At 44.6% G+C, this 11131-nt stretch overlaps 1 protein-coding gene across 3 annotated transcripts in view; it reads left to right on the top strand.

Annotated features, from left to right (window-relative positions):
• The first annotated feature begins 6935 nt into the window (after positions 1 to 6935).
• Positions 6936 to 11131, top strand: part of NOL10 (nucleolar protein 10) — a 42946-nt gene continuing 38750 nt past the window's right edge. For 2 of the 3 annotated variants that reach the window (XM_054383415.1, XM_054383412.1), the window contains exons 1-5: positions 6936 to 7001; positions 7485 to 7530; positions 8246 to 8344; positions 9288 to 9365; positions 11062 to 11099. In XM_054383415.1, the coding sequence (XP_054239390.1) occupies positions 6936 to 7001; positions 7485 to 7530; positions 8246 to 8344; positions 9288 to 9365; positions 11062 to 11099 (327 nt within the window). The remainder of the gene's footprint in view (positions 7002 to 7484; positions 7531 to 8245; positions 8345 to 9287; positions 9366 to 11061; positions 11100 to 11131) is intronic. The other variant, XM_054383413.1, reaches the window with a different exon arrangement.

The raw sequence follows: 11131 nt of genomic DNA, 5'->3' as shown, positions 1-11131 counted from the left end.
ATAGAGAGCAATGAGGTCTCCCCTCAGCCTCCTCTTCTCCAGACTAACCATCCCCATCTTCTTCAGTCTCTCTTCATCAGATTTATTCTCCAGGCCTTTCACAGGCCTTATTCTCCTTGCCCTCCTCTGCCCTGGCTCCAGCACCTCCACATCTCTCTTGTATTGAGCTGCCCAAAACTGGACATAATACTCAAGGTGAGGCCTCACCAGAGCTGAGTACTAGGGGACAATCACCTCCCTGCTCCTGCTGGACACAGCATTTCTAATCCCAGCCAGGATGCCTTTGGCTTTCTTGGCCACCTGGGCACCCTGCTCCTATTCAGCTGCTTGTCCATTAGCAGCCCCAGGTCCCTTTCTGCCAGCAGCTTTCCAGCTTTACACTGCCCCAAGCCTGTAGCCTTGCTTGGGGTTGTTGTGACCGAAGTGCAGGACCTGCCGCTTGGCCTTGTTGAAGCTCCTGCTGTTAACGCTGGCCATGGATCCAATCTATCCAAGTCCCTCTGTAGAGCCTCCCTACCCTGGTGCAGATCAACCTTCCACCTAACTGGGTGTCATCTCTGTGTCTTCATCAAGGTCATCAAAAAAGATGTGAAACAGAAGTGGTCCCAATACTGAGCCCTGAGGAACACCACTTGTGACCACCTGCCAGCTGGATTTAACTCCACTGACCACCACTCCTTGGGCCCTTTTGCCCATCCAGTGCTTTATCCAGCAGAGCATTGCTCATCCAAGCCAGGAGCAGCCAGTTTGTCCATGAGAATTCTGTGGTGAATAGTGGCAAAGGTTTTTGGAAAGTCTAGGTAGACAATATTTACAGCCTTTCCCTCATCCAACAGTCGGTCATCCTGTCACAGAAAGAGATCAGGATGGTCAGGCAGGACCTGCCCTTCTTAAACCCATGCTGACTGGGCCTAATCCCCTGGTAGTTCTCTCTATGGCATTAATAGCACTTGAGATGCCCTGCTCCATGACCTTCCCTGGGCCTGAGGTCAGATTAACAGATCTATAGTTTCCCGGATCCTCCTTTCCTCCTTTCTGTAACATAGTTGTGGCTTCCATCCTCACCAAGCCTCGAGTTTGCCCTATGTTGCCTTCAGCTTGCTAAGACACTGGGAGTGTCTCATGGAGTACAGAGTAACCTTCTCTAGAGCCTTCTGAAGCAGACATGCTCTGAAGAAAAGGAGCTTCTAGACACACTGAGTACCTGCCTCTGATTGGCATCTGTGAGCAGCACTTTAACCCACTTTAACATGGTGCATCCAGCTCTTACTTTCCAGAGGAGTGGTCTCATTGCTGTGCTGCCACCCAGCACCCAAGCAATCTCTCTGTCCTTGGTGCTTTCTTTTCTTCAAAAGGTGGTGCATGTTCTGCTCATGCTCCTCTGTATCAAGTGTAAATGAAACCCCCACAGAAATTAAAGAGAGATGATTGTGGTTTTCCAAATGATCTGTCCTAGACTGAGAGGGTTTGAGATGCTGAAGCTCACGGGTCTGGTCATGCATAGAAACAGAGATCTTGACATCTCCAAGAACTTAAGGGAACACCCCTAAACAGGTCTAAATAGCTCCACCACTAGGTAGAAGCAGCTGCTGAGAGATATCCTGAACGATAAGTTTTGGACCTCGATAGTTCCATCTCAGTCATGCTTTAGGTAACTAACATGCGGGGCAAGATCTTATTGTAGATCCTTTAGATTAGCCAGGGATTCATCTTCCTTTGCTTCCCCTTAACATGTTTAGTGAGGTAGAAAAAAGTAATGCATATATGGAGGAGAAGAGCCTCTGCTGAAAGCTCTCCAGAAAAAAAAAACACTGAGAAGGTTTGTAACTGAAATAACCACTTGAAGGGGTTTTTTAGCTTGCCTTTTTTGCTTTATTCTTTTTCCTTTTGAGGAAAATTAAATATTCAGTGTTCATAACTGTGAATATTCTAGTTCCTTTTAATCATGGTGTTCCCTAGGGCACAACAAAGCAGTTTTGCAGAAGTTATGTGTGTGATGCCATTCACAGAAATGAATTTTTGTTTCGTTTTGTTTCTGTAGACTGTACATTTAAAAAAATGAAAGCAGAATTAGCTGATGTTGGAGCAGGTCCACTCACAGGCTAGGGTTCTGAGAGGCACAGCACACCTCCTCACCTGGAGCAGGCAGTTCTGTCCCAGCTCAAACCAAGCAGTTCTCACTGGATCCTTGCTGCAGTCTCAAGTCATGGAAATACTTCACACGATTAATTTTAGAAATGTTATGGTCTTGTAAGCTTCTTAAATGTAGAATTGTGTCAGCTGACAAGGAATGCTGCTTGCTGCAGTGACACTGGCTGACGGGGATGCTCCTGTGTGCGCAGATCTTGTAGTGAGCAAGGTAAAAGCCAGGCTGAAGGGCTGTCCCTGTACTACAATGTACACTATTATCCTTCCTAAATGTTTGCACTGAAGCAAGGTCACTTTTCTTTTCCTTTTTTTTTCCCCCATATGCAGAAATTTGCTTTGATTGCTCCTAGTAAAATGGAAAATATCATGCTACATCATGCATTGTTTAATCAATCAAGGAAACACAATGTTAATGCCTAAGCAGTGTGTTATTGGATGTACCCTAGTATCACATTTTCTGGTTTTACTGTGACTTTTAAATAATTTTCCCCCCATTATACTTTTTTCAGGCTGGATGAAGCAGCAGTGAAGGTGGAGGAGGGAAAGAGGGATACAGTACCTAATGCGAAGCGATGTGAAGAGTGTGCTGCAAGCTGCATGCTGGTTGCAGCCCAGCTGTGACAGCTCTTGTCTGCCCTGCCAGTTCCACAGCTCATCTGTGTGGGTGCCATGTGATCCTAAAGCAAATTCCCTCATGACCATAATGTGTCCTGCTCCCTTTGATCCATCAAGGCAGTGAATTTCTCTGTGACTTTGCCTCCCTCTAGGAGTACTTCAGATGCCACACTGAGCAGCAAACCCTGCCTCCAAACAGTCATTAGATGTTGAAATATCCTACTTGAAGTATCTCCCAAGGCAAATTGCCCTAACGGAAAAGAAAAATTAACTACTTAGGCAATTATTACAGTAATACTCATGGGAAATCCTATGTTTTAAGGTTGCAAAACAGCAACCATAGAGCTGTAGTCCTCTATAAAACAATGTATACATCTATTATGTGCATTACCTGTTTAGTATTCGGGGGAACGATGACTCTGCTTAGAAAGAATTTTAATTCTGATTTCCTAGTCCTGTGTGTTTTACTCTTATTGCAGCCATGTATTTAAAATCACTATTCAAAATATTTGACTGAAGAACCTCCTAAATAACCTGATAATGGATAATAAAATACTATTTAAATGAAAATGGTTTTCTGTGTATTTTCAAGATTAGTGCACAAATAACTTCTTTATCGTAATTCCTTAGCTGTATATCCATTTCTTAATTTTGTTAAAAAATATGAGGGTATTCACTCTCTGTGTATTGTGAAGTGCAGCAGAACCTTCGTGATGAGTCGCTTTTATCCACTGAACACCAGGTGCTGTTTCAATGTGAATGTAGCTGGCAGCTGGTACTCAACACAATCACAGGTAGGTATCTGCTGAGGGGGGCACTGTCCAGTTGGCATTAACATCAGAGAAGGTAACACTCTGCACCACCATGTCTGCCACCAGGTAATGCACACAGCAAATTCTGACACTAGAAAAAGAAAAAAAAAGCAAGCAAAATTATTTTCTTTTGCCCTAAAGAATCCCACAGCACAGCTGCTGGCCATCAGCACACCTGCCTGCTCCTCACTGCTCAGCACCGCACACAACATTTATTGGTTTGTATACCAGTATACGCTTTGTCAGGGTTTCTCCTGCATCATTCAGATCCTGACATTTTTAACTCTGTAGTAGCTGGAACAAGCAGATGTGGCTGCTCTGAAGTTATCTGGATTGAAATTTTAATAGTCCACAATCCATTGAATCTTTACCCTTCTGTTTTATAACAAGTCTTAAACTTGTGGCTGGCCAGGCTCAGATTTATCAGCTTTGCCTGAAAACTAAATTTGATGAAAAGAAAGAAAAAATAATTTCAAGCAACTTGAAATAAAACAACGTTTTCTGCTGTTCAGCCAGAACCTCTGGGTTCTACCCCTCTTCATGTGCACTGCAGTCAGTTATCATAGAATCATAGAATGGGTTGGAAGGGACCTCTGAAGATCATTGAGTCCAACCCCCCTGCTAACCCAGGTTCACCTAGATTGGGTTGCACAGGAATGTGTCCAGGTGGGTTTTGAAAGTCTCCAGAGAAGAAGACTCCACAACCTCTCTGGGCAGCCTCTAGAAATTCTATGTAGGTTCAGCCTTCCTGATCCTCCCTAATGCCTTTTGAGGTGCCCTGGAACAACCTTCAGGGCCTTCAGATGCTGTTCCAGGGTGACAGTGATGTTCTGCACATCTTGTGTAACAGCATCCAGCTCCTTGCAGATGTCTGGGATTCCTTAGGGCGTCTCAAATAGCACAAGACCTTTATGTGCTGACAAGTGAATTCAACTTGAAACACCTATTAAAGGCCAGGGGTGGTCTAAGTAATTAAGACAGTGGGACCCAGAAGTGGCTGCACTCACGGTGAAGACACCTGGTGGCTACTGTGCTACCTTGCTCCCAGGATTCATTAACTGCCTTTACTAGGGATGAGATTCAGCTGTCTGAGCTTCTAGTGCCACTTGAGATGTCCTTGAACATCCTGCTCGTGCTGCAGAGGCCATGGGTTTTCCACAGGTCTTGTGTCAGCCCCATTTAGGTGTCCTGGATACCATGTGGCATCTCAAATGGCACCAGACAACCTACATTCAAGCAGCTGAAGCCTTACCTCTGTGAAACAGAAGCTCAGACATCTAGCACCTGTGCAGGCACCTATATTCAGGTTTATTATCACCATGAATCTCAGCTGTAATGCCCTCTCCTACTGAGTAGAGGAGAGTCCTGTGTCATTGTGACACTGGTGTCACCATCATTCATGGAATGCCCTACATGAAACTTACTTGAAACAGTTTCACTTTGCATCTCATATCAGTTATGGATTGTGGTAAGAATTCAGGGGTGACTTTTTGTGTCGGTGTGAGCTGAAATTCCCCCCCCCCCACCGACAATAACCAGGCTAGCCCAGTCTGGAAGCAAATGAAGGCTGTATTTACAAGCAGATGAAATGCAATGAATATGTACAAATATACAAAATTCACAACACTTACAAATATATACAATCAACAGAAAAACACAACCAAGCTCCCTTTGCTTCCCCCGCAAGGGGACCCTCCCAAAGGGGGCCTCCCTCTCCCAGGAGCTTCCCCCCCAGACCCCCCTGGACAGAGAAGCAGAGTTTAGTTAGAGCAGAAAGTTGTTAACTTAGCTGCCAAGGTCAGTGTGTTATCTTCAGCCAGAAGAGAAGAAGAAACAGCAACCAGACAGCCCAGCAACTGCCCCCACTGCAGAACGCAGAATGTGCAGAATGCCTACTTTGTTTTGGGTAATAGTTCTTAAACATTTCTATCTATCCAATGGAAGTGTTTAGAACAATCGTTATTTTGCTTTCTTACACCCAATAGTGACTTATTTACATTCTTTCACTTTCTCTGTTCTGAACTTTGCAAGGAAAAATTAAAAAGACAGTTTCAAACCACCACACTTTTGCTGATTCTTGACATTGTCTATATATTGGATATACATTATTTTAGGCGTTGTCTGTGCTCTTGTAAGTTAGCAAGGGAACGGTCAGAATTTTGCATGTCCATTCTTTTTTTAAATGGTGCTGCTACGACACAATGAAAAGGGGCTTGCTGGCAAGGTTCTGCTCAACCCAGTCCTCGGTTCATTGCTTTCCAGAGATAACAGATGTGGTTTGCCATGATTCAAGAAAATTAAGGCCCTCGACTGAGCCTGCAAAAGCAACTTCTGCCTTCATGATTTATCCTTCAGGCCCCACAGAATGGCACTGCGGCCTTCCTCATGGGCAGACAGCAGATATTATGCTACATGGTGAAGCCTTGCCTACCAAGAAGGAGAGCCATATGCTGTTCAACACACTCCAGCTGCCCCTGTTGCCTGTCTTTCCCCCTGGTTTTGATGCCTAGCAGTGTTTTGCACAAGGGCTTTTCAATGTTAGAAAAGAATGCCTGGGGAAATGGGCAGCAGCTCAGTTGTTTTGCTGTGAGCAGTGGTGCTAGCAAAGGTTGCTGGACACAGAACCATGGAATGTTTTGGGTTGGAAGGCACCTCTAAAGGTCATGCGGTCTACCCCTCATGCAGTCAGCACGGACATCTGCAACTAGAGGAGGTTGTCTGTCCAGCCTGACTTTGAATGTTTCCAGGGATGGAGCTTCTACCACCCATCTGGGAAACCTGTGCCAGTGTTTCACCACCCTCATTGTAAAAGAAGACTTCCTTTTATCTAGTCTAAATCTGTCCTTCAGTTTAGAACCATCACCCCTTGTCCTGTTGCAACATGCCTTGTTAGAAATGTTGTCCCCATCATTCTGACAGGCCCCTGTAAGTTTTAAAGGCTGCAGCCTTCTCTTCTCCAGGCTGAACAAGCCCAACTGTCTCAGCCTGGCCTCACAGCAGAGGGCTTCCAGCCCTCCTACTATTGCTGTGGCTTCCTCTGGCCCCTCTCTAACAGGTCCACATTTGTGCTGAGGACTCCAGAACTAGACCCAGCACTGCAGGTGGGGTCTCAGCAGAGTAGAGGGGCAGAACCACCTCTCTTGAGTTTTGTTGGGTTTTTTTGTTTGTTTGGTTTGTTTTTTTTTTTTTTTTTTTTTTCTCAACATTAATCATTCTATGATTCTCTGATAAGACTTGCTTTTTCCCGGAGCGGAAGGGCGTCAAAGGAGCTGACGCCACCGCCGGACTCAACAGGCAGCGGACCGCGAGCGAGCCGCCTTCCGCTTCCCTCTGCCCCGGAAGCAGCGGTGTGCAGCGGCCATGCAGGTTTCCAGCCTCAATGAGGTGAAGATCTACAGCCTGAGCGCCGGAAGGAGCCTCCCGGAGGTGAGAGAGCGGCACGGAGGCAGAGCGGAGTGAGAGGGCGGCTGGTGGGCCCTCGGGCCGCCGGCGGTTCCTGCGACCGGAGCCATTCCAAGCGTGTTTTGTGCTCGGGGCCGGGGCTACCGCCGGTCCTTGCGACCGGAACCGCTCCGAGCGTGCTGTGTGCTCGGGGACGGGGCCGCCGCAGCAAGCTAAGCTGCCCCTTCCCCGTGTGCGCCAGTGCCGAGGCTGGGGCCGTTGGCTCAAACGGGCTCTGAGTACTTTTTAAACTAAAAATGCCGCTTGAATGCATGTGACAGACCCGTAAAGCACACGACTTTGTAAGTTTTCTTGGTGTGAGTTGGCAAAACGTACACGGGGAAATGTTAAAATAAATAAAAAAGAATGCATTAACGCCCTAGGTGTGGTGTACTTCCAAGCTTTAAGTGATTCTCCGGTTCCTTTGTGGATGAAGAACTCGATTCTGATTTGTATCTTTCCTTACAGTGGCTCTCAGACAGGAAGAAAAGGGCTTTGCAGAAGAAAGATGTGGGTGAGTTTTCCCCTCACAGTGCCCTCAGTAATGCTCAGCTGCACATTCAACACATGCAGGTTCAGAGGGAGATGCTTCATTGTCTGATGCAGGGAAGTTACTCATAGCTGATACTTTAAAAACTATAACTGTGAAGCTATGAATCATTGCTTCCACTTCCTGTATAGCTTTATATGAACAGAACATTAGAGTGTTGGTTTGCTAAATATTGGGGTTGCAGATAAAATGGATTAATTCCATGTGTAGCTTTTGAGGAAGTAATCTCCTTACACAAATCTGAAGAGTGCAGGACCATTTTCACTTAAGCTCATTATACGAAATAAAAATGGCTACTCACATACCATAGAAATGCTAGGTAAGAAATTCAACCAAACAAAAAATGCATGGAATTAACAGGAGGCTGGAGTGCATTATACAAGGGCTTAGTTGTGTAAAATGGGTGAAAATACTTGTTACTGTGTTACATAATAACTTGTTACACAGTTGCCTCAAAATGGAGGGTGATTTTGCAGGGAGGTAGCCTGCTTCTCAGGGTTAACAGACCATATTAGTCTGCTTGTAATGTGTTATTCATACTTAGAAGATCTTTGTACTTTAAAAGATCTGAGAAGGTATTCCTTATATTCAGTTAACTTCTGTAAGAAACCATCACAGTTTTTTGGGCTGCTGCAACTGTGCTACCTTTACAGAAATATTTGTTTTTTCTTTTTTATAGATATCCGTAGAAGAATTGAACTTATTCAAGACTTTGAAATGCCAACAGTTAGCACAAAGATTAAGGTATCAAGAGATGGACAGTATATTATGGCAGTTGGTGAGTTAACAAAGTGTCTCTCTCTACAAGATGCCAAAAGCATGAGAAAGTCTTGGTTGCAGGATGACTTAGTGTTTCAAGCAGAGTTGGTAAGAGTTCAATTTGAAATGTAGCACTGAACAGAGTTTTGGAAGTGTAGTCTTCAGATGTGATAGAGCAGCAGTATTGGCGGTGTCATTGTGGAACACATGCATAGAATCATAGAATCAGAGAGGTTGGAAGAAACCTCCAAGATCATCCAGTCCAACCTTTCACCCAGCCCTATCCAGTCAACTAGACCATGGCACTAAGTGCCTAATCCAGGCTTCTCTTGAACATCTCCAGGGACGGCGACTCCACCACCTCCCTGGGCAGCACATTCTAATGGGCAATCACTCTGTCTGTGAAGAACTTCCTCCTAATATCCAGGATGGTTTGGAAGGGACCTTTGAAGGTCATCTAGTTCGACCCCCCTGCCACCGGGAGTTCATAGCACAAAAACTAAACTGTTTATAATACAGTTAGAAAATAAGTTTTTAATTATTGTACATATGTTAATTTGCTTTGAATAACTTCCAGACATGGTTTGGGTGTTATTTTGAAGGAGGATCATGCTGCATGTCATGACGGTCACAGCAGGATCCAAACATGAATGCTTTCGTAGATGTTCATAGCATGAGGAGCCTTGGTCTTTCAGACCTACTGGAAGGTGTTGGATTCTGTAGGATGTGTCTGGTAATCAGAAGAACTTCTAGACAAGTAGGGTCCTTTCAGACACTGAAGACAAAAATCAGGCCATAGGTTATGCCAACAAGACATATGTTCTTCCAGTCACAGAGACTTTGAGGTCAGGACACTTAGAGCGAAATGCATTAAGGCCTGTATGTGTAAGGTGTTATGTTTAAACAATGCTTTAATGTACTTCTGGCTTACATTTTTACTAAAGATCAAAATTTTCTTTCAGGAACTTACAAGCCAAGGATCCGCTGTTTTGATACCTATCAGTTATCCCAGAAATTTGAAAGATGCTTAGATTCTGAAGGTTAGTATGAGCTGTGACTAGTAGTTCATGATATCACTTATGGATAATGCAGGTTGGACTCGAGCAGGAATTTTCCTCCCTGTGCTGAGGAGACAGAACGTGCTTTGCAGAAACACAAGAATCACCTACTTTTATCCTTGTACTCCTCCTAATTTCTTTCTTCTCTTGGACTGGTGTGAAGAACGTGAGGTTCACCTTGGGCCAGTAAGTGCAGGGTTCAGTGAGTGAATTTGGCTGAGGTCTGTGCTGTGGATGGGGAATGCAGAGGGGGTGCCATGGCTGAGGAGTGGCCACGTGTCCCCTCTTTCCCCTTGGGTGAAGCAGTGAGGCAGAAGAATGCACTGTGCTTTCACTGTCCCGATGGAGCCCAAGGTAAGTTACAGGATAAAGAAAATTCCCTGATGTGGGTTGGTTGGAAACATGTTACTGGATGATAGATGGTAGCATGGCCACCTGCTACTAATTTGGAGGGAGGGCAACTGTGGTAAAGAAAGCAGGGAGCCCTCTGTACAGTGGAAAGGGAGAATTTGCTGGCAGCTAGACTAGGGGAGAGGAGGTCAGATCTGTTGTGGCTCTTGAGTTTTAGGGTGCATAGATTTGGCAAATGGTGCTTGCATGGGTTTAGTTTGGAGAGGGGTTTTTTTCTTAGAAGACTCGGAAGACTGATGGCTAAACACTGGGGTACAGGGGTGAGCAAAGCAATGAGGAGATGAGCATAGAGTGGTAGAAGTCCTAAATTGTTAGGGAAGAATGACGCTGGTCTAGCAGTGATGTATGAAAGTGTTGTGAGTAACAAAAATGGAGTTACTTGAGGAAAAGGGCAGTAGAGCATGGTGGTGTTCCTTCACATGGAGTGAAGAGTGCTACAACATAGTAACAAGGGCAGGGGTTCAGAAAAGAAGGTAAGGCAAGAGTGGCACCCCCTTTAGTGGAGCAGGAGTTGTAGTAGTAGTACATGCTTACTGGTGATTAGAGCTTAAAGTAAAACGTTTTGAACTATCATCTTACTAGACTGCAGAATTATGTTTAATTTGAAATGCAAATAGTCACTCAGGTAACTGTTAAATGAGCTGCCCCATTGAAATGGAACCAGCTTAGATGAAGCAGTTACTCCTTAGTGTTCCCAATCCAGCTAATTTAAAACTGGGTAAAGTTCAGCAGGTTGCAGTGTTCACCATGGGCAGAAACTGTCAGTTTATGTTGTGCTTGGTTTTTGTTTGGTCGTTTTTTTTGAGCCTTAAAACCTTTTTTGTGGAAGTGTTGCCCCCTTAGAAGGATTTAATGTGCAGGTTTGTGCATAGTGTGTCTGAATTCATTTTTTAAATCATGTCTGATGGATTGCCAAAGGTCCATGGACCACACACTCACTGAAAACCATTTGGTTAGAGGTTCTCTGTGCCAATAAAGACCTCGCTGAGCGTTGTGTTGAGGAACGTGTGTCGAGTGCACCAGAACGATAAAAAGATTACAAGGTGCTTCATATGTGTCTAAAGTTTCAGAACACTGCTTGCTATTTTGCAAATAAAGGTTTATAATTAAAGATGTTACCACAATGCCTGCATTATGCATTGACAGCTGTGGGGAATGCTTGCATGGCTAAAGGTTAGTGTGAGTGTGAATGTTTGCAGGATTTATGCCAATGTTAGCAAATCACCGTGCTTGAGTTGACTTAAAATTCTCTTGCTCTCTCCTCTAGTGGTTACATTTGAGATTTTATCAGATGATTACTCAAAGGTATGTTTAATGTTTTCAGTGTATAAATGAAA

The sequence above is a fragment of the Indicator indicator genome, chromosome 9, assembly GCF_027791375.1.
Source record: "Indicator indicator isolate 239-I01 chromosome 9, UM_Iind_1.1, whole genome shotgun sequence".
Classification (NCBI taxonomy): Eukaryota; Metazoa; Chordata; class Aves; order Piciformes; family Indicatoridae; genus Indicator; species Indicator indicator.
Note: the sequence above shows the minus strand (reverse complement) of the source record. Positions and strands in the feature narration are given on the sequence as shown.